At 34.0% G+C, this 23,736-nt stretch overlaps 1 protein-coding gene across 1 annotated transcript in view; it reads left to right on the top strand.

The window, feature by feature from the left end:
- PAXBP1 (PAX3 and PAX7 binding protein 1) overlaps window positions 1-23,736 on the top strand; it is a 31,493-nt gene that overhangs the window by 4,516 nt on the left and 3,241 nt on the right. Inside the window, exons 2-17 of the mRNA XM_007424520.4 lie at window positions 535-660; window positions 3,112-3,288; window positions 3,923-4,144; window positions 5,788-5,891; window positions 7,666-7,886; window positions 9,215-9,404; window positions 14,404-14,527; window positions 15,616-15,715; window positions 16,502-16,617; window positions 17,406-17,605; window positions 18,246-18,390; window positions 18,494-18,615; window positions 19,916-19,992; window positions 20,104-20,170; window positions 21,211-21,357; window positions 23,032-23,186. Of these exons, the coding sequence (XP_007424582.2) occupies window positions 535-660; window positions 3,112-3,288; window positions 3,923-4,144; window positions 5,788-5,891; window positions 7,666-7,886; window positions 9,215-9,404; window positions 14,404-14,527; window positions 15,616-15,715; window positions 16,502-16,617; window positions 17,406-17,605; window positions 18,246-18,390; window positions 18,494-18,615; window positions 19,916-19,992; window positions 20,104-20,170; window positions 21,211-21,357; window positions 23,032-23,186 (2,293 nt within the window). The remainder of the gene's footprint in view (window positions 1-534; window positions 661-3,111; window positions 3,289-3,922; window positions 4,145-5,787; window positions 5,892-7,665; window positions 7,887-9,214; window positions 9,405-14,403; window positions 14,528-15,615; window positions 15,716-16,501; window positions 16,618-17,405; window positions 17,606-18,245; window positions 18,391-18,493; window positions 18,616-19,915; window positions 19,993-20,103; window positions 20,171-21,210; window positions 21,358-23,031; window positions 23,187-23,736) is intronic.

Below are 23,736 nucleotides of genomic sequence, written 5' to 3'. Positions count from 1 at the left end.
TTTTTAAAATATGGATTTTGGTATTTGTATACTGGTACACACATATACATGTGTGTCACATGCAGACATTGGGAGCAGGTAAAATCTTCACAACTGATTTCAATTGAAATTTGCAATTCTGGATTGCTACAGTGGGGAAGCTGGGCAGTAGTATACAAGTTTTAATTTTTGTTCTAATTAAATTTGTGGGAATATTAAACTCAGAGTCATATTTGATGGGGTAAAGTAGTTATATTTGGAGATTATTGTTCTTGGAATTCTAAATATTCTAAGATACAATACATTAATATCATTCTGTTTCATTTTTTAAAAAAATATATAGTTGTCAAATTTGGTATTGTTAGTTTTATGAGGAAACTTTTTTCCTGATGTTTATCTGCATTCAGACTGATTCAGTAAAATGAAAGTGGCAGATGCATTAGTTGTTGTGGCTTCAGAATTTCTTTCTGTTAAAATTAGTAATAGATATTCTGCTTCAATTTTAACAATTCAACCATTTTAATTTATTATTTTTCTTTGTTTTCTCTATTAAAGAAACTGAAGTTTTTAAAGTGAAGAAATCAAGTTACAGCAAAAAGATAGTAAAGCTGCTTAAGAAAGAATACAAAGAAGATCTTGAAAAATCAAAGACGAAAACAGAAACAAATTCTTCAGCAGATGGTAACCTTAATTATGCATTTTAAAATTTATACTTTTCCATTAAAGGTTATAGTTATTTTAATGTATTGTGCTTAAGAAGCTAACACAAATACTCTCAACATATATTTAACAATACTAACAAATGTAACATCCATAAATGTTAGAGGTGTTTCATTTTGGACTGTTCTGAATATGAAACAGGCAACATTTTAGAAATGTTTGGGCCACATAACAGCTACTTTGCATTTGGAACCATTCCAAAATGCTTGAAACATTAATATTATGCTTGGGGTGGAATATTTTGCAAAACATCAAATATACACCTATTAAATATTTTCAGTATATTTTCTCAAAGATATCAAACAATACCACCACCACCCTTTTAACTGTCAGGCATGTGCATGAGGCTGTATATGTGTACGTATACATATATGTATAGCACTCGAAATAAAACAGTGAAGTGTTTCACCTGAAGTGTTTTTTTTTTTTCTTTCTGAGTTCACTGTGTTCTCAGGAATTACTCAAAACTGCTAGAATGTTCTGGTATTCTGGCCATAGGAAACAATGGTAACTTGGTATTAGTTTCTTGCTCCCTTCCTTTTTGACCTCAGTGCCTCAAGAATAACTTGGCTGATAGTCGATGTTCACTGCTATGAGCCAATGAATGTACAGAAAAGCTGATCAGAGAGATCATTTTTTAAAATTACTCATAAGATAGAATTGTAGCAGACTGAAGTCCAGTGTTATTTGTTTATTGTATTTCTAGATTGCCCAATATTCACAGTTTTCTGGCAGTATACAGATCTGAAGAAATAATAAAAATCATATTTTTCCATTCTTCTTATCTATAACTTGTTTCTTTTACTAGCTCTCTAAATCATGGAATAAAGTAGGTTCTGTATTTGAGGACAGAACATTAACATCCATTCTGTTTTGCTGTTTTATGGAGGGGCTAGAGATTTAATAGGAGCTCCCTACAAATTGGAAACTTCCTGATTTTGTAAATTTTAGAGGTGAAAAATGGTAATTGGGGGAACTGCTTATCTCTTCATATACTTGTTTTGATTTTCCTCACCCTGAATTTGTTCTCCTGTGCTGTTTCTCTGTTCATCTTAGGATGCCATATAGGCCATATCACCCTTTGTTGTCTCAGGGACTTACAAGACAGGAGTTCGTTCATGATGTGTTAGCAGCATTTTTAAAGAACGTTATTGCTTAAAAACACCACAAATAAACAAAATTTAGAATACCAAAATATAGAAAAAAACATTTTTTAAAAAAGAAGACCAAAAATAAATGTATTACAAATTTTAAAACTATTATGGTTTAGTGTTTAAACAGTAAAGTATGTGTTGATGACATGGAATTATATTGTCCGCTTTTTCCATCGCATCAATAAAGAGCCAAATCAAGGGCTAAGAGTGCACACATTTCTTTAAACCAACCTTTGAATTCTGGTGCCTTGCTGAGAACATGTCTTTTTGTTACAGGCCAATCACAATAGAGCCAAAGTTCTTCATCAATTGATACATTCCAAATTTTAGGAATATTATTCAATGTAATAACATCTTTAAGTATTATCTCCTTTGCTAAAACCTTATTTAAAATATTAAGTATCAACCAGGAGGTATGCCTAATTCATATGTGATAGCATGCCTTTAAATATGTGTGAACAGCAACTGTACAGCTTTTTCCACCATTGGAGAAGATTTGAGGCTAAATGAGATAAAGAGAATCTTTTTTGTAATCTTTATAACATAGCATTGTTTTAAATAATAATATACTGCTATGGCTGGATAACAATAGAAAAGGTGAACACTATCATACTATCAACTGTAGTATCATATCATTTGCAGTAACAGTTTCTAGGAAGGTTTTTCTGTACTTTTAATGTGTATTAAGTGAAAAGGTTTATCATCCACACCCATTTAGAAAACAAAATTGCTTATGGGTTGGATCCATGTTCTGTTGTGCATTTGGAATCTCCCATTTGCTGTCCCACAACCTGAAGGGTGGGGAAATGGATAAATTATAAAGCAGACAGCATTTGCTCATAATTGGGCATAGGCATTTCCCCCCGTCAGAGTTCCAGTATGGAAGGTATTTCTGCCAATTAATTCATATTGTGTCACATTCTATCCAAATTAACTGGATCTCTTGACCAAACCTTTATGTAACAGACAACAGTAGAGAAATCCAGACTCTACATGGAGAGGAGGTGAAATCTTCTGTTACTGTTGTACACAAAGACCCAAACAAATCTTCAGGAGACTTGAAATATCTCATATTTGACAAAAATTTCACTTCTGTGAATACATACTTTAGATGATCACATATATACAATGTATTATGTATTGTTTTAATGTAATTAAATTTAATGTTTAAATGTAATATAATTAAATGTGTAATGTAATATGTGTAAATAACTTTGCCATAAGGAGATTTGAATTACAGAATACATTCATTTCACAGATGAACAAACTGCAGACAAAATAGGACTGTTTAAAGATATAGTTCAGGAAGATGGAGCTACAAATAGTGAACAAGGAGAAGAAGAAATGGAAGTTGAAAGTGAGAAGGAAGATGAAAAAACAAAAGCTGCAGGAGCATTTTCCAGTGCTTTGTCATCTCTGAATGTTCTGCGTCCAGGTTAGCACATTTTCCCTCATTGTTATCAGGAGGTAGATTATTCTTCCTTGCTTGACAAGTAAACATAATGTAAATAATTACAAACTAATAGGCTACTGTTAGAAAAGATGCCATCTGTTTCCAGTTCTGTTAGTATGTTTTTCTTTAGTTTTGCCCATTCTTTCTATTTTAAAAAGCCAAATATTTTCTTTCCTACTTTGGATAGATTTAGTTGTAATTCTGTACACATTAACTTGGCTGCTAGTCTCTTATTTCTGCTTTCATATTCTCTAAAAAAGTTATCACTTTCTGGACTAATACATCTTTTTTCTTGTGTAATTATTTTCTGAATGTTTTGTTTCTATTTAATGTGTGTGGTTATTTTCTTAAATCTTTTGTCTGACACTAAATTCTCTATTTTCCAATCTAATAAAGTATTATTTTCTTTATGACTGCATATTCTGCAGTATTCAGATAACTTTAGATCTTTACATATCCACAGAGTTGTAAGTAGTTATCAGTTCTCTGTTGAAAGCAGCCAGAGGGAATGGCTGCTGAGGGAGAAAGCAATGGGAGCGGAGAAGCTAACTGGCATATAGACCCTATGATTAGATATAACTGATAGCTTTTAAAATATAACTGTTTTTCCCCTCAGGAGAAATTCCAGATGCTGCTTTTATTCATGCTGCTAGGAAAAAGCGCCAAATGGCTCGTGAACTTGGTGACTTTCTTCCCCTCGACAATGATCCTGGTAAAGGGCGTCTTGTGAGAGAAGATGAAAATGATGCCAGTGATGATGAGGATGATGATGAGAAGAGAAGAATAGTTTTTTCAGTGAAAGAGAAGTCCCAGAGACAAAAGATCGCAGAGGAAATAGGTAAACTTTTAAGAAGAAGAAAAAAATAAATGAAGTTACAATTCAGATATTCACTATGAATATTTAAAGCATTTGACATGAAAGTCAGATATGATGCTGACCCATACAAGTAGGCAGAAAGAAACACTCTTGCCCTTCCCAACTCCAAAAGCCTTCTCCTGGAGGTAATGTATTTCTGAATGGGTCATTTTATACCCAGGGATTTGATGAGGCTGGGAGGGGTCACCAAAAATTGATTGAAGTTTCCAGCTGTACAGCAGATCATATTTGGCAATACATCTGAATCAGACAATGAATTCAAGTAGAACTAGATTTTGGGCTTCTGTTTTCTAATTATGGTTTGTTGTATGGCTTCCTCCTGCACAATTTACATGTCAGCCTGTGTTAGACCCAGATGTGAGAAACATTTCCTCTGGCAACTGGGAGGGAGTTGGATTATCTGTAGATAAGCCTCAAAGAATCAGGCTATTAGGGAAGTTTTAGTCTTTCCCCTTGAGCAGTTACCCTTCCCATCCTCCCTAAATTTGTATGACAGATCTTAGGAGACACTAATGATTATGGTTTATTACATGGAATCAATTTCAGGTGTTCGGTAGACTAAAAGACAGACATCATATTGGTTTGCAGAATTACATTGGATATGTATAGGCAACTCTTTGGATCCTGTCACAAATGAATTTATGACAGGACACTACAGTTAATAATCCCATTTCAATCTTTTGCTGTGCTGGTTGTGAAATAAGACACTTATAATCTGCACTAGCTACTGGGGCATCCTGAACAAGACAGGTCAGAAAATTAGTGACTGAATTGAAATATGGGGTATATATTAATGATGAGGGCAAGCTAATAGTGAAACATACATTGTTAAGGGTGAACAGTCTGTTCTTGGTTTCTGTGACCATCACTATAAAAACAGCTTTAATTCCCTTATGCTTGTGCATTAAATTGTGATTTAAAAATCCTCAAAAAATGCCTGTTTTGATCCATTTTAATGTTAAAAACTGCATTATAGCATTGGAAAAATTGGAATTGTGGTAGGTAGCTGAATTCCATTTCATCAGGTTACTTCATATCAAATTCAGAAAGGTATTTAAGTCAGTGTTTTGTACAGTGTAGGATATAAGCGAAAGCTGTAGAACAGGAATCCTCAAGCTTTTGGTGGGTATCTTTGAATTTTTTAGAACATCTTGTGGGTACTCCTGGGGACTTGTTTACACAAGGATTGCTAGATGAGAGAGAATTAGTAATAAAGGACAGATTCACCAAAATGCAACCTATCACCCCTCCCCACAGGATGTTCTTTTCCATCCCTGCTTATCCTTGCCCTTTCTTAGATAGGTATGCATAGTTCTAAACAAAAGGACTGCATTTGCCCATCATTTTTATCTCAAAGAAAGCTTATGGGAGGTATTTAAAAAATAATAATTCAGATGGAGCAGGAAGCCAAATGTGCCCCTGAGTAGATGTCTAGAGGCACAATAGCACATGTAGACACCAGGTCAGTGGAATCTCTTCTTAATATTTCTCACTGAAAGAGAATTGTACACTGCTTTATTCACTGAGACAATAAAGCTTCCATATTTAATTCTGATATTCATACTAGTCTATATTCTTATATTTTACTTTACCTTTGTGTTTAGGTATTGAGGGAAGTGATGATGAAGCTCTCATTGCTGGAGAACAGGATGAAGAACTAAGCCGGTGGGAGCAGGAACAGATACGGAAAGGCATTAATATACCTCAGGCATGTATTCAAATATCTTTAGATTTGGAGCAACAGTTGGTAGCTTTTTGGTCCAACCTATTGCCACGTACTCCCAGTTGCCAGAGCAAAAGAGAATTGTGAATGAACATCTGTGGCAGAGGGATTTTGCCCTTGAAAATTTAGGATATACAGTGGTACCTCGGTTCACGAACTTAATTCGTTCCGCGACTCTGGTCGCGACCCGAATCAAATTTTCCCATAAGGTTCAATGTAAATACGGTTAATCTGTTCTGACCCCTCCGAATTTGGTCGCCAACCGATTTTGGTTGCGACCTGAATCAAATTTTCCCATAAGGTTCAGTGTAATGAAGGTTAATCCGTTCTGAACCATATGTATTTTTTTTTTAAACCACAAAAATATGACACAAAGTACAGTACGAAGAGAGAGAACGCTAACCTTGCTCGACACGACTTCTGGCGTGGAGGACAGGAAGGCGGGTGGGGAGGTGGTTATTGCTTGGAGGGAGAGTCCCTCTCCCTACAGGAAGCCACGACCACGTGTCACGGCAGGGAAAATGGCCGCGGATCCTGTTCGTCACCCGATCCGGCGTTTGCGAACGGAAGCAAAATTTTGCGAACAGTGCTGTTCGTGACCTGAATTGGTCATGAACAGAAGTGTTCGTGACCCGAGGTACCACTGTACCTTCTCACCCTACTTGCCCCAGTTCACAAGATTGTCTCCTCTGGTTAGAGCCAGGTTAATTTACTTGAACATAGTTCTCATTGAAATCAAAAAGTTCAGTGATGTGTAACTCACTTAATGAAATTAATTCAGATTCAGTTAAATTGTATTATGTTAGATTTCCATACAGCACAATTAATACAGCACAATTAATGTGAATGGTATAGGCTCAAACTAGTGGCATATGAAGATCACATAAAACAGTAAATGTAGATTACATGTTGTAGTTTGTCATTCTAATTAAAATGCTATTTTTTAAAATGTCAGTTGTCAGAATTGTGAAAACATAAGTGTGTTCAGTTATTTTGATTAAGATTTGAAAGGGGGAATAATGATATCTGTCTGTCTGTCTTCAATATTGTGTATTCTGAAAGAATACCAGTTACTTGGAAATGTCAAAAATCACTATATGAAGATGTTCCTGCCCAGTCTTGTTAGAGTGGAATTTTGAAATAGAAAAAATCATTTATTTTTTTCATAACATGCGGATGTTAATAAGTTGAATTACTGTCTTCAGAATTAATTGATTATTAGATTTAATGGGTTTTTACTCTAGTATTTTGTGTTAATAGTTTACTGTACTAATTCTTTAGAGTGAGGATCAGCATTTGGTGATCCCTAGACTAGATTAATCTACTGGTGAATGCCATCTGTTCCTCAGTTACCAGTACAGAGGCAAGAAAGATAGAAGGTGCTTATGATAGCAGCCATAATGGGACTTTACAGCAGTTCACTTCAGGGAACTGTAGAGGGGAGGGAACTACATTATTCTTCATCCATCATCACAGTGATACCTCTCTAAACTATTTGCTCACAAAGGATATACATACAACTGACATTTTGAAGTTTTTTGTTGCTGCTGCTACTGTTATGCTTCCCATTTCCTAATGATTGTTTTCAGGTGTTGCTTTCTTTGATATATGCTGATATGCACAAGAAACATATGATTAGATTGGTAGAATTTCACAGTAACTTCTAAGGTTGTTTTTCAACAAATAATCTTGGTTTATAATAAAGTTTGCAGAGTTCTAGTTTATATATGTCTGTACATAACATGTTTTGTTCCTGTAGGTTCAAGCAAGTCAGCCTGCTGAAGTGAACAACCTCTACTACCAGAATGCTTACCAGACAATGCCTTATGGTTCATCTTATGGCATGCCTTACACATATGCTGCATATGGATCATCAGAGACAAAGTCTCAAAAAACAGATAACATAATACCTTTCAAAACCCCCAGTAATGAGATGGCTCCTGTTACTATTGATTTGGTAAAGAAACAGCTTAAAGACAGGTAGGGCAGATCAACTTATTAAAACGTAAGACCTGTCCTCTAGGTTTTAGTCTGGGGGGGCAGATCAGAGTTTCATCAACGGAAGCCCACAGACTGGATCCTGCATTGTAAAACGTAAGAAAACAAACTGTTCAATAGGCTGTTTGTGTTACTTTTCTGGAAGTGAAGCTTAGAACCATGTTGAAGACTGGTACATCTTCTGTTCTTGGGAAAAATAGTTTTGTAACTAAGAAACATGAAAGAACAGTGATGTTTTCAACTTACTACATGATGATTGTATAAGAATATAAGCAATTCAAACTCTAAAAAGGTAAAAATTTTAAATTCTATACTATTTTAATTGGAAATTCAAAATACTGTACAGTATACTAACTGAATATTTACTTATGCTTACGAATATATAACAAGTACCTTAATAGTTTGAAGGTGAACAAAATTAGTAGAAAAAAATGCTAAAGGTTAACTATTTGCAAACTCTTGATGTTAACCTCCAAGAAATTGCCTTTCATGATTTTTGTATGCTTCTCTAATTTCTACTGAGACCATCAGGAATTAAGGGTGCTGAGTACTATGCCAAAGTGATACTCCTGTAGGTAAGACACCATATGGGAAAGTAATAGCAGAAGTAGCCAAATTATTTCTGTCTTATTTAAATCATGTAGTGTATCTAAGCAGTTAAATCGTGAGCTGAGGGAAAATAAGTATTAACTTTGCTGTATGTTTGGGTGCATGTATGCCAAAAATCACTGGGTTGTACACATAGTAACTGAGAATAGATGAAAGTAGCAATAGTAAGCGTGGAGGATATTTGCTGAATAGAGATAGAAATAATAGAGTCATGTAGCTTTCATAGCGTTCAGGTTAGTCACCATTTTAAAATAACACACAAAGCTTTAAAATACCAGAGATATGTGGTATCCTACCATGACAATGTAGTTTTCCTGTATCAGAAAGCTCTTACCATAATTAATTAGTCTTTTGTGAGGTTTTGTTTTATTTATTTATTTAATAGAACAGAGAGAAGAAAAAATCATAAAAATTAACAAGAAAGAAAAAGAATGCAATTATAGTAAGTTAAATTATAAAATTGTTAATCTTGAAGATCCTGCAAGATTTTTCATCTAAAGAGTTGTTTGTGATTGAAGCAACCTATGACAGAGTAAATAAATTTGTAACAGAAAGAAGGAATGTGCTTAGCCTCCTGGAAGTAACTTCTCATTGTCATTGTTAGGATTTTTTGTTTCTTGCTTTACAAAAAAAAACAATGTGTATATACTTCAGCTTATACTGAGCTTTTGGATGTAAATGTATGTGTTCTTGACCTTTAGGTTGGCGTCACTGAAAGAATTTCACAAAGCCAATCAACAACAACATGAGAAGCATCAGCAAAATCGTGATGACTCTACCAAGACAATTGAAAGATTGGAAGGATCTTCTGGGGGTGTTGGTGAACGGTATAAATTTCTGCAAGAAATGCGAGGGTATGTCCAAGACTTGCTTGAGTGTTTCAGTGAAAAGGTAAGAATGCAAAATATATCCCATCTTTTTCAGTAACGAAGTTTAGTCTGTGCTCAAACATGTTCTCTTATATGTGCCAGTGAAAGCACATGTTTGAAGATTTGGCTTTAAAGGTGGTAAAAGCATAGTAAGTTAACTTTTTGGAATAGTTCTTGGAATAGAAGATAAACTCTTGATACCAGCTTTATAATTCTTAAAAGATATCTTTTTCCAGAAAACCATTGTGATTCGCAATTATGCTCAGATTCTTTTTTTTATTACATTTTGCAGTTTTTGAGGCATTAAGAGGTAATTACAATAAAACATTGGATCCCAATAAATACCCATGCACCAATTATTTGCAGTTAGAATTAGTTAAATAACAACATTGAAAGAAGCCCTACTTCCACTTGCATGCTGAGTTCTCATGTTGGTTTCCTAGGAGAGTTATAAACTGTAACATCAACAATTGCCCTGTGCCCCTTCCTTCTAAAGCCATACAACTTTTCCAGAATTTGATTTCAACCAGTTTAGTTCATATTTATACTGTTTACTTGACCTTGCTGTTGTTGAAGGATGCCTGTTTGTCAAAGATCACAGCTATTTGCACAACTGTGTAAGCTCTATTATACATGATTTATTTCTGAATAAATAGGCATAGGTTTGCACTGTTAAATATAGGAAGTTTTTCTTAACATCTTTAAAAAACTAACAATTAAATTAAAATTCTTTTTAAAGAAGTCCTGCCATGGAGAAAATGGGAACCTGGTTATAAAAGACTGTAAACTGTCTATGCAGAGCTCCAATATCATTTACACTATAAAGTGTATAATATATATAATTGTTATATAGACATAATGCAATATGTAGTTATACTAATAATCTCACCTTCATTATTATACAAAAAATATTAGAAGAAAATCTAAGCAGCACCTAGAAAATATTGACTTTCCCTCCATGAGCTGAAAGTTTTTTCTTAGTGAAGGAGGGAAACATTCTTAGAGTTCTTCAGTGCCACTTCCTATGCTGAATACCAAAAAAGGCAGCACTCGAACTATAGTGGAAAAGAGAATCTATGAACCTGCCATATTTATTTTTGATTACTGTTTTTATTGTATTTTAATTGGTTTTTATTCTTATTTATTGTAAACTGCCCAGAGTCACTCGTTGAGTGAGATGGGCGGTGACTACATTTGAAAAGTAAATAAATAAATAAATTTTTCAGCAGATCTGTAGATCTACCCGTCATATGGCTGGATGAACAAATGCAGAGCTGTTGAGAGTTGGGCAGCATACAAGTTTAATTTATTATTATTATTACGAGGGAAGGAGATACATATTTGAGTAAAAGTGGGATAGCAGGAAGTCTTTGACAGGAGTTCCCTAGTGTATAAGCAGATTGAAGTTAACAGGACTAGTACTATCTTGATGCTGTTTAAGCAATGCTAAACCCCTGTTGGCTTCCCAAATAAAAAACACATTCCCTGCTGACCTTAAAGTTTTAGCACCAGCTACAATTAACATTTCTGTCTTCTCACTAATAATGTTTAGAACCAAAGTATAGGGAAAACACAAAGGTGTGAAGAATCCAACAGGAAAGGGCTCTTTAATAAGATAATTAACAGAATGATGTTACCTGTTTGTTGTGAACACTACTCTAAACAAGCATAATGCTTAGATGTGTGTGTTATAGTTGTCGATCAAGTAAACAACTTTATTGGTGGAACTGCGGTGGACTTACTAAACAAGTATTTCTTAGAAGTTATAGATTGTTTCCAGTTGTGTTCTGCTAGTACAAAATGGAAAATCAATTTTCATCTTTGTGTGTCAAATCCAATACTTTGATTTTGTTTGTGTAAATTGCTTCACAGATGTTTTCACAGTTCCCTACTGGGAATGCTTGCACTACTTAGTGCTCGTGCAATTGCTAGCTGAACATTTAACTGCTGCTGGAACTTTCAACTTAGTCCTAAATTGGGTACAACTCAGTTTGGTTATGTGTTACTGCAGTATACTATTTATACTGCAAATATAACAAACATTTCTTATTTCAGTAACACACAATCAAAATGAGTAAGAATTTCTTAATTTTTATCTCCATATATTAAATCTGTCTTCTCCTGTTGAAATTTAATATCTTGATTATGTGCATGGATAGTTCAGTCTCCTATTTGTAGTTATGGGGGAAAATACACCAGTGAAGTATTTAAACAAAATCACAACAGATTTAACTATCACATCAGAGAGTAAATAACACTATAACATAAAATAAAAACTTTATTTCTTAGGTTCCATAGCTTTGGACATAAACATACAATTTGCAAGTAATTTTTCTTTAAGCTAGGAATGGGGGGTTCCCCCAATTTTCCATGATTTCTCTTTTCTTACTTCAGTTCCATGCACTATATGTCTTGCTGTTAGAAACCATCTTGAAAACCTTAGCAGAAGATTTTTGAGAGATTAAGAAGGAAAGAGAGATAAATGTTCTGTTAATGAAAGTTAAATGCATCTGTAATGTAATTTATAAGGTTGGTTTAGAAAGTAACCCATTAATACATTGGGAGCCAAAATATAAGCAAATAAAAGCAAAGAACTTAAACATGCAAATCTGTTTTTGATAATTTGATAATACCTGGTATTGACTACATTGATGTTACTGTTTGAACATGCATATGATTGTGGTTTGTTATTAACATTTATTTTTTTCCCAAGGGAAGAATCAGCAGGATTATCTAATTTTGCCCTCATGGCAACTCACATCCAGATTGATATTAATTAATTTTACAATTATTAGTCTGTAGATTATGGATTTTGAATGAGTTCTTTTGCTGTGACTTAACCTTCAAATCTTTCCAGAGAATAAGAAATGGGAAAGAGGGTGAAAATGCACATAGTTAAACTATCTTCTATGGGACCATCTCCTAAACAAATTAAATTTATTGTAGCTATCAGTAAAATTTATACTGGCACTGAAAAATATGCGTGATTTAGAAGCTTCAGTGGTAACTTTTTCAGAAAAGTTCTGTTTACTTTACAACACTGCCATTGTGCATTATGGAACGTGAGGAGCCTGTGAGCGAAGACAGTTTTTCTGTGCTTTTCTCACAAAAAGTATTTCTGTATATGGAACAATAGTGAGGTATATAACAATTGTGCTGCTCTTTTCTCTGTGCCCTCTTCTCATGTTTCTTTCTGCTTTCTTCTTATTTGGGTTGGCAAAATTCAAATTGAGGGGCAAAGAAAGAAATCTTTAATTAGTTCTGAATTTTAAGTCTTATTCGCACCAAATCCGCAAGGGTGACATTTGTGAAGATATAAAGTATATCCATGTGGTTTGAAATATTTGATAACCTGTTTTAGCAGATCATATTTCAGTTTCTAGTGGCAACATAGATAAGAATAGAATACTAAAATAGGTAACAGCAGCAGTGAAATCCTGGGATCTAGTATGAACACTAGATTTGGTAGATTTGGTATAAGTGCTCTTCCAGGTTTTTGCAGTAATTCAAGTTTCTGGTTTCTTAAAAATATTTATACTTATTGGTTCCAAAAATATAAATATAAATATAATATATATAGAGAGAGAGAGTTCACTAATAATGAAAAAAAGTTTCTTTTTGGAGTGAGAAATTATCTGTATTCAAATTCATAATAATTTTTCTTTGTGTAAAAAGTTGTCTTTGCTACTTCCTCATACAACAAAATCCTTGTGTGTTAATAGCTTAGCTAACTTTCTGAATCCTGGTATCAAATTCCATGCTATAATATAAAATACTGTTATTAATGCATCAGTTAACATTGCTGTAACATTTGAAAATATTGGTTGACTTAAATTGGTAGAAGGGAAGAAATAGATTCAAATAACAGAACAGATGGGCTTATAAAACTTTAAATTTAACTGTCTGAAAATTAAAGAGGGAATTGTTTCCCTATAATAGTTTACAGAGATAAATTCTAATCTTTTCAGCATCACTGGCAAGTTTTGAATTGTTAGATGACTAAGAATCACACTGATATTTCTCCTACGTTTTCCCATCTTTCCTTTTATTTTTTTAACTTCTAATTCATTTCAGTGTTAGAAACTTTTTTTTCCACAACACTAGTGACCTACCTAAGGATATCTGCTTCCAAATAAATTCCACTGAAAGAAATAACTTTCAAATAAGTGTGTTTAAATCCAGGTATTAGACTGTAGTCATGTGAACTTTAAGGTAAACTCTTCCTTCAGTAGATCTTGGCTGCTGGTGACAAACATCTGTGCATTTTTCTGGAACAGTAGGGATGTGATTGGCCTTTTCTTTCTTCTGGGAACTTTTTTCAGCTTCCCAGTCTAGTCTACAACCCTGGGGTATCATGATGGTCTCCCATCCAAGCATTAACCAGGTCCACTACTGCTTAACCTTTTGGAGATCAGCTATGAGCAGATATGTCTCTGGGGGCAGTGTGCTGTGGGAGAGGACCAGGGAAGTGATAGAATTGGGAACTTCCCATTTCTAGAACAAGATCCCATTGCTTGATTTGAGGCAATTGCCTCTTCCTGAAACCTGGTAGGAAACGTTTCAGAGTATTTAGAAATCTCAGTAGGCTTCCATAAATGGCTTTTTTGTTTTAAAATTGTGAAGACGCTTCTGAGAGACTTACTTTTATTGTAGTTTGTAATCCGCCGAGTCATCTAAAAATAATATGCACATGTTTGTGTGAGGAAGCTTTGGATGCAGTGTTTTTTTTTCTTTTCTTTTCTTTCTTTCAGACTACTACAAATTAAGCATTGTTCCAATGTGGCAGATACTGGGGGCAATCTAATGAAAATGTGTGGTAGCCTTATAATTTTTCTGGATTTTTTTTGTACAGGCTTGATAGTTTAGGGAGCTTTAGTGTTGTTCTTTTCAACTAGATATTAGCCACTTATTAAAAGTTAATAGTAAACAGAAAGTGCAGCAGTACACTTTGGAATAGTGTGGCATCCCATACAGTTAAACACTTGAAAATATTTTTATTACGAAGTATTATATTTTTACAGGTGCTCCTGATTAACGAACTTGAATCAGCAATGCACCAGCTGTACAAACAGCGCGCCTCCCGCCTTGTCCAAAGACGACAAGATGATATTAAAGATGAATCTTCGGAGTTTTCAAGCCATTCAAGTCAGTCCATCTTGAAGGTTTTTATTATTCATTAAACAACCTTGTTTACATAGTTCAGTTTTAATATAAAGTGAAATTTCAAAGCATGTCTTGGTTTAAATCTGGTAAAAGAAAATCAGACTAAATAAATCTAGCTCATACTTTTAAAGTACTTTTCCCAGACTTTGTCTTACAGTGGCTGAAAATAGTAAAAAATTACTTACAAGTTAGTAACTTATTTGACAATATGCCATCTTATTCACTCCCTGAAAGTATTTCACAGAAAGTTATCTGAACCTGAAAATGATTAAGGCTATTCTGCTAGCAGTTTTCGTTTCAGTAAAACTGGTTTCTGATGCTTTAAAACAAACACAAAAGGTACAGTTTGTCATATCTTCCTATTTTTAAACGTTAGTGCTAACCTGATTTGTTTTATATACATTTATATTACACAATTTTGCTTGGACTAATTTATAAAATAAATGTTGCAAAATATCCATTAAAAGTGAGTGTAACTTTTCTACGAAATCTCATGCTTTCATTGATAGAAGACTGTTGGGTAAACTACATTTATCCAAGATTCCTCCCACATTTCACAAATTTTATTGCTTTTGCATGTGGCAAACACCAGATATCAAGTAGTGTTCTATTTCAGTACTAATTGTCTTAACATCAACTGAAAATTTATTAATTCCTGTTGCTCATTAATGTTATTCAACAGGATATGCAAAAAGCTATATTTCTTCTCTATGAAAATGTTAAACACTATTTTAAAAATACAAACATAGATCTATGTTAACAATATTTTAAGTATTCTGTTTACTAAAAGTTCTAAATGATGTGATAAAACCTTTAAAACTTTGTTTGCTGATAACATCGAAGACAGCCCAATATTCCTAGTATCTATCTGAAAATAAAAAGGAAATTCACTTGCCACTATTTTATCTATAGATGAGCGGGTAAGGAGCAGTATAATCAAACTTACAGATGTATTGCACTTATATTGACATTTGTTAAACACCTATGTGTATGCAACACATACACACATAATAATATTACATTTTCTTACAGAAGATAGAGTCCTAATTTCAGTGTTTGTACTCTTACAGATAAAGCACTGATGGCACCAAACCTTGATTCTTTCGGGCGAGATAGAACGCTGTACCAAGAACATGTAAAAAGACGGACTGCCGAAAGGGAAGCTAGAAGGTAGAAAAGCATTAAGGGGGTTTCAAAGAGTGATTCTTATTGTCTAGCAATAACTGGAGAGCTACGTTTCCCATTGTCCTTGATCAAAGGATAACTCCCATCAACTCCAGACAGCACAGAAGTTTTAAAAGATATGGAGGGCTGCAGATTCTTATCCACTATAGTATACAATATGTTTTGATGCTTAACTATTCCAAATGGTAACTCTATTTAAGAAGTGTAATTTTTCCTTATGAATTTGCATAATGGGAGATAAATACACAATCAGAATTATATGTCAGTAGCCTCTTAGCTGGGATACTGCTTGGATCATGCACAGAATAGTATTGAAGCAGTTGCTAGGGATGGAAAATTACAGGTTGATAATATGAACAGTCTCAGACTAAAGGAAAATGGGAAAATAATAAAATATTTACAGTTTATATCATTGCATAACAGGAATGCACAATCTTTTTTGAACCTTCAGTTGACATTCTGGAGCCACACTTCAGAATATATTGGGGGCAGAATAAAGAATTTGACAGAATCTTGACAAAATTTATTTTTAATTAAATTTAGATTAATTAAATTTCTCTTGGGAGTAGCATTAAAAATTTGATTTGGTGGCAGCAAAGGCTTTGAAGGGCTGCAGATTGTATATTCCATTTCACTTCATGGTGGGTGGGTTAAGCATATTTCTGCTTCAAATGAAGAAGGGAAGGCATATTTGCCTATAGAATATTATGTTTCCTTTCTTATTAGGACGTTACTTCAGCTGAGCAACCACTCACTTATTCTTTTTAATAGAGCTCGTCGTAGACTTGCCAGAGAGCAATTTGGGAAAATGGCTGATCACCTTGAGGGTCTTTCTAGTGATGATGAAGAAACTTCAACAGATACAACAAACTTCAATATGGAGCGAGGTTAGCTGATTCACCTTGATAGAAATCATAGTAATTTCTGAAACACAGTGTTTTGTAGAAAAAAGTTTTACGGTAGCATGACATGGTTTAATATACTGTCTGAAGAAAAAAAAAACCTAGATTACCGTTATTACTTTAGCTTTGGGCAGAGGTAATAGCTGTCCTTGACTTGCTAACCACAGAAATATAAGGTAGTATAGGATATGCTTCTTTTGTTCCCTTTCATAAGTGACCATTGCAGGGAGCTAGAAGTACTTGCTCCTCTTGGCAGCAGCAAAAGACTTACTGAAAAGTACCTTCCTTCTCTTCATACTCTTAATTGAGTGCAACTTTTTGTGAGTGGCTTTAAGGAAAGTAACGGCAGGATACCTGTAGGCCTTCTTTGGAATTTGTTACATATTAAAAGTAGGATATGTAGTTTGCTAAAAATATATTTGCTTAGAGAAGGAGCTTGGTTAGAACCTTGCTTCCATGAGGTAGTCTTTCAGATCATTATCATATCAGAATTGTTTGGAAAGTGATCGTCCACACAGAATAAATCACAAGATCCACCCACAAATTTAATCACATACTTCAAGCAGTCAGGTTAAATATTTGGTGTAAAGCCAGATGGAAAAAAATAACAAAATCTAATTGAATATATAAATGAGCTAGAGTAAAGCATTGATAAAGATCTTCTTTTACATTTTCTTTACTTGAATGATATGGGTAGTAAATTACATTACAAAAGTATATCCCACAATAAACCAGCAAAACAGGAGATTAAAATAATAACATTTCTATCCTAGATCGCATTTTGAAAGAGTCCAGCAAAGTTTTTGAAGATGTATTAGAAAACTTTTCCTCCATTGACTGTATTAAGTCACAATTTGAAGCCTGGCGTTCTAAGTATTTGTCTTCATATAAGGATGCTTATATTGGACTTTGCTTACCCAAGCTGTTAAATCCTTTAATAAGACTTCAGTTAATCACCTGGAATCCTTTGGAGGTGAGAGAATGTTAAGGTGTATTCAGTCTGTTTAACGAGGTAGAATGTTAAGTTGAAATTAATAATATCATAATCATATGAAGTGATTCTTAATTGACAGGTTGTTTCTCTCAAGCATTAGATTGGGCCTGTAGTGTATATGACAGCTTTAATTGTTGATGTGCCATTTTAAAAGTATCATTTTAGTAGTCTAACTACTTGATCAGTGTCCAGGTGGTGTAAAGTATAACATTTTAACAGCTTCATCAGTGTACTTGGAATATGGCATTGCAGTGAAGGAGATGTACATCAGGATAAGATTGGTGGTTTCTGCAGTTTCAAATCTAGATATATTAACACAATAGATCAAGAAAATGTGGGATGGAGAACTTCTGGCCTTCCAGATAGTGCTGAATTACAACTTCAGTAGCCCTGCCAGGAAGGCCAGTGATGAGGAATGTAAGATTGTGATATCTTAAAAGCCATAGGTTTCCATGAACAAGTAATAGAATAAAGCAACAGAATTTGAGGGAGTGCTGACATTCAGGACATCCTGAGACTGAAGCCTACAGCTAAAATATTTCCATTGGTGAATGGTTGGGGTGTTTGTGCAGCTTGAGTTTAAACACCCACTTGATATTTACAGCATTTATTTTAATAGGACAAATGCCAAGATTTTGAAAGTATGCTGTGGTTTGAATCCTTGCTATTTTATGGATGCGAAGAATATGATCAGGAGAAAGATGATGCTGATGTTTCACTGTTGCCTACTATTGTTGAAAGAGTGGTTTTACCAAAATTAACAGGTACTCTGTGTAGCATTTAATTGTTTTAAAAACAAATTTTGTGATTTTTCAAAATACATTTTTAATTGAGTTCTGAGAAATACTAATTATTATTCTTTGTTAGTGCTGGCTGAAAATGTATGGGACCCCTTTTCTACAACCCAAACATCCAGGATGGTTGCTATTACCCAGAAACTAATTAATGGATACCCTACAGTAGTACATGCAGAAAACAAAAATACCCAGGTAACAGAAAATTGCTTAATCATTTTGTCTGTTTCTGCCACAGATGCACTTTCTGCATGGTTTCAAATTTGATGAAGTATTTTCTTACCATTAAGGGTAACACTGTCTTGTTGACTACAATTGCAGACTGTAAGTTCTTGGGTGTTGATATCATTTGTGAAACTGAAGTATATACCACTTAGTCAAACATGGATAGTTTGCTTTGTGCCAAGATATATTCAGCAGGGTAATAAATGATATTTCCATTTTGGTTTAAATAGTTAATAAACTAGATTTTATATGCATTTTGGAATAGAAGTCAGAAGATTTTCTCTGGATTATGATGTTTTTAGGTAAAAGGAATCATGGAGAATTGAGTTTTTTAAAATGCTTTCACTCCTCACTTTTAATATGTCTAAATAATATATTCCTGTAATTGTGAAAGTGGTAGTCTTCAAATGAGTTATGTAATTCCTTAATATAATTTAGAAAAGGATTCATGACTTCCTCTATATTGCTTCAACTACTGTTACTGAATTGTCATAATTTCCATGATTGCTTCTTCTCCATCTTCAAAAACATAAATTTCGATATAACATAGAAATTGTCCATTATGTTCTCGCTTCGCATATGAGTAATTTGTGAAGAAAACAGAGCAGAGAGTAATTTAGTGGTTTAGATCTAACATTCATGCAAGGAAAATAGATTCTGATTTCTCTGTATGCCGCCTTGAGCTCCAGAACAAAAAGGTGGTATATGTGTGGTGTGGTGGTTAAGATATTGAACTAGGAGTGGGAGAACTCAGGTGCTAGTCCACACTCACTCATGGAAGCTCACTGGATGATTTGGGCCAGTCACTCTTAACATAACCTGCTGCACAGGGTGTTTGTTGGGAAATTGGAAGGAAGAAGTAGGATATAAATCTAACAAACACATTTTTTTTTCTCCAGATTTGGGAGTGGGGGGGGGTAGAGTTATTGCAGGATGGTATACCTAGAGGAAGAAAGCAACAAAGGCCCATTAAGTGAACAAAAATCAATTTTCAAGTTGCAGGATCCAGTCCATTATTAATGGAAGCTATTATTCAGTACATAGTGAGAATGAGTGTCAGTCTTAGATCTTTACCTTAATTACTTCTAGTACTTGTTGCTCAAAGAATTTCCATGAACAACATTAATTGAAAATACTGTTAAAATAAAGTGAGTTCCTAATTGAGTTATGTACAGCTAATATGCAGAAGAGTACTTGATTTAGTTTGTGCTAAAATGCATTTTAAAAATATTGTTTTAACATAATTTGTATTAAATTTGAACTCTTTCAGACATTACTCAAAGCCCTCTTACTTAGAATGAGACGAACACTAGATGATGATGTGTTCATGCCACTTTATCCCAAAAGGTAAACTTGCTATTCTAGTTTGTTTATTCAATTTCAGAACCATTTATCTTTGTAATAATGGTAACATGTTGACAATTCTTCTACGCTATTGAAACATATTTTATATTTCAGTGTTTTAGAGAACAAGAACTCTGGTCCTTACTTGTTTTTCCAGCGCCAGTTTTGGTCTTCAGTTAAGGTAAACTAACAAAGAGATAAAGATAATCCCACTGACTTTTTCCCCAAATTAATTTGCTTGGTTTTGGGGTGGAATGGACAGGAACCCCACTATTTTTGAGATCTTATATCATTATGAAATTTAGCTAATCCTTAGTATGAATTGGACCCAAAAGTTGTGGTTCTGTAAAGTTATGTATGTAACCAAAGCTTTCTCAATTGCATCTCCCCACCATGTGGTGAAAAGGGCAGTGAATCAATGTTATATGGGGGCTGACTGAGAATATTGCATAGTTAAAGAAGGTGGAATGACATTCTATACCTGAAATATGAAAAACTATGTATAAAAGCAATTAAATTCAAGGAATAACCAGGTCCATAAGGTAACAGTGAAACACTTTTACAGAAATAGTTATTTCAGTCTTACTATTACACAATGAATTACCTGAAACACAGCAGTTCCTTATTTATCACTTGTGGAACTTTATGCAGTTTTTTTTCTTTTAATTCTGGAAATCAGTTAGCACTTAGGTTAGTATTAAAAAACCTAATTATATACAATATATGACCATAATAAAGATTTGATTTAATAGGTTAGTATTAAAATAGGCAGCATCTCAGATATTCAAATTCTATCATGTTCTAACAATTTCACTTTACCTTTGGAAATAAATTACTAATTTAACCAGCCTACAATTTTATAATTGACCATTATAGAATTATAAATAATTCAAGTCACTTTACTACTGTGTTTTTGCTAGCAGATATTGATGATATTTCATGTATTATAGCTGACCATTTCACACAGGAAAGGGTTGTTGCTTGGAAGAAAGATTTTTTTAAAAAATAAGTGGGGCCTAGTCAATTGGGTTGTAACACATTGCTCTCCTTTCAGACTGTAGGTGGCTCTGAAAACATCCATTCTACTTTTGGCTGCTTGCTTTCATATGTTCTGAAAGAAATATTTCATTCAAATGTTTGTGTTAACTATAAATGATTTCAACAAACGTTGATGCAGGTCTACTGCTTTGTTATTTATGGTAAACTTTTCTATTTGTATAGCTATTGGGAAACTTTCTGCAGTGGCATGGAATATTCTCCAACAAAACTTTACAGGAATTATCAATAGATGGTTTGCTAAATAGATACATTCTTATGGCTTTCCAGAATTCTGAGTATGGAGATGACAGCATTAAGAAAGCTCAAAGTGTAAGTAAATATGTTTTTAAATTTCATTTCATTTTTTAAAAATTCCTTTTTCAGTCTGTTACCAATGTATTGAGAGGCACTGTGTTGTAGTAACTAGAGTAGCAGGGATGTGTATATGAAAAATCTATTCAAATGCATATTTAACCATGAAGCTCATTTTTTAAACTAGACCAGGTGTTGATTTTCAGCTTAAAATACAACAGTGAGCTGTATTCCCTATTTTCTGTCATTGCAAGAGCAAAACAAAAAAATTATGTAAACTTCTATTTTACAACAGCAACATTTCCTGATTTCCATTTCTAATCTAGCACCACTGTAAATAGTATAAAAACTAAAATTAAAATGTTATGACTTTACATGTATGCTCTGCTGTTTATCCAAGATTAGCTTCTCAAATGGCTTACAATAAGATCCACTAAATGTTTCAGTGTGCTAGAAATAAATAGAAATATCCGTGGCAGATGTCTGACCTCTGGCAATTGATAATCTAGTCCATATTTCCCCGCTAAGGGAATGGAATGGTTAATACGTGCATATAGACAGGGACCATCTATTGCTAAATTGCTGGGCCATGGGTGGGCAACCTTCCAAGCAGTAACAGTTGCAGTTTATTCTCCAAAGCAGCTGGAGGGTCACATGTGATATCACAGAAAAAGATGGAGTTGTTTTTCCCCCCAGTATATTTTGCATAGTTTGGAGAGATATAAGGAGTAGGAGAAGAAAGACTCCAGGAGGCAAAAATTTCCCATTTTTCCTTGAAAAGGCTCTCCAAATGACCCAAGATTATCCTGACAAAATTCAATATCAAAATAGCCAAATTTCAGCTCCATGATTTTAGGCTGTGCTGGGTGGGAGGTGGAGGTGTGTCAGTCGTACCAGGTAGACCAGACAGGAAACACCACCAGATAAACTAATTTTACTTTATTGTAAAGCTACATTAACTGAATCTTGCAAGTCTGAAAGTACAGTTCTCCCACTGTCATGTCTGCAGCCCGAGAACTTAGGGAGGGTTCCTTCTGAGCCTCTTATACCGCCCACTATGCAGCTGCAGGCTATGCAATTTCTTATCTGACCATTCCCTAAGCAGTTTCTCTTTGCCCCGTCTCCCAAGGTCATTCCCGCGTACCATTACAAGGTGTTTAAGAGTGGAAAGTGGAATGTTTTGGTTTAGTTTCTACCATTATTTGGAGAAAAATCCAAAAATAATGTAGCTGAAAATTGGCAGTTTTGTTGTCAAATATCAGTGGTGCAATCTTGGGGTGCTGGAGGTAAGTAGGGTGTTATGTGCTACTTGCAGCTAAATGGTCACAGTTTTTCTTCTCCAAAGTTCTAATGTAATGTAATGCTTTATTATATTGCTAGTTACATGGAAATCAGCTTGCAATTAGTATTTTTATTCCTGCTCTATATATCAAAGATTTAGCTAAATAATTTGAGGTGAGCTAGTGAACATTTCAAGGTATTACATTAAAGGGACAATTTCAGATTAAAATAAGCTGGCAGATGTTGTAGCTGACTAGCATCAAACATTGTAGTTGGCCATATTTTTCAAAATCTTCCCTTCTTGTGAACTCTACAAATAACCAGACATTGTTTTAAGCTTATAGTTTTACTCTCTCTATAAGATTGTACTGTAGTTTTAATCTTATTTTTAAAACAATCTTCTTTTTCTAGGTAATTAACTGCTTCCCTAAACAGTGGTTCACTAATCTTAAAGGAAATAAGACAGTATCACATCTAGAAAATCTCTGTAGATACCTCGTTCACCTTGCTGATACAATATACAGAAACAGCATTGGAAGCTCTGATGTAGAAAAAAGAAATGCAAGGTACCCTATCTTAAATAATGTTTTGCTGATTGGAATCATTCTATATAAGTAACAGAAGTATTTAAAATATTCAGTTATATTTATTATAGCATTTATTGATAGCTTTCAAATGGTCTTTTCCCTCAATGAATGATCAAGGTGATTTACAATAAACCCATAAAATCTGAAACTAAGCAAATAATAGAAGAAACTTTTTAAAATTAATGAGCAGCACTTTTTTGTAATCTAGATATCAAAGTATTTTGTATTGCTGTCTAAAAGCTAATAACTTTGCATGAATATATATTTAGGGATAGCTTGATTTAATGAGTAAGATATATGTGTTTCATTTTCATAGGACAATAAAAAACAGCCAGCTTAAGCTTCCCCTAAGACAGGAGTTTCACAACCAAGGTTTCCAGATGATCTTGTTTTAGGGCCCCACCATTATCATCTCTCTAGAAATCAGGTTGATAATAGTGTCTTAGATAAATTAAATAAATGAAATGTGAGAGAGGAAAGAGTCTCTTTTGGTATGCTAGCTCCAAGCTGTTAGGGCTTTTTAGAGATA

Source organism: Python bivittatus, unplaced genomic scaffold, assembly GCF_059951505.1.
Source record: "Python bivittatus isolate LINGU-HERP-01145 unplaced genomic scaffold, Pbiv_v1 ctg000350_np1212, whole genome shotgun sequence".
NCBI lineage: Eukaryota > Metazoa > Chordata > Lepidosauria > Squamata > Pythonidae > Python > Python bivittatus.
This window is presented reverse-complemented; position numbering and strand designations above follow the sequence as displayed.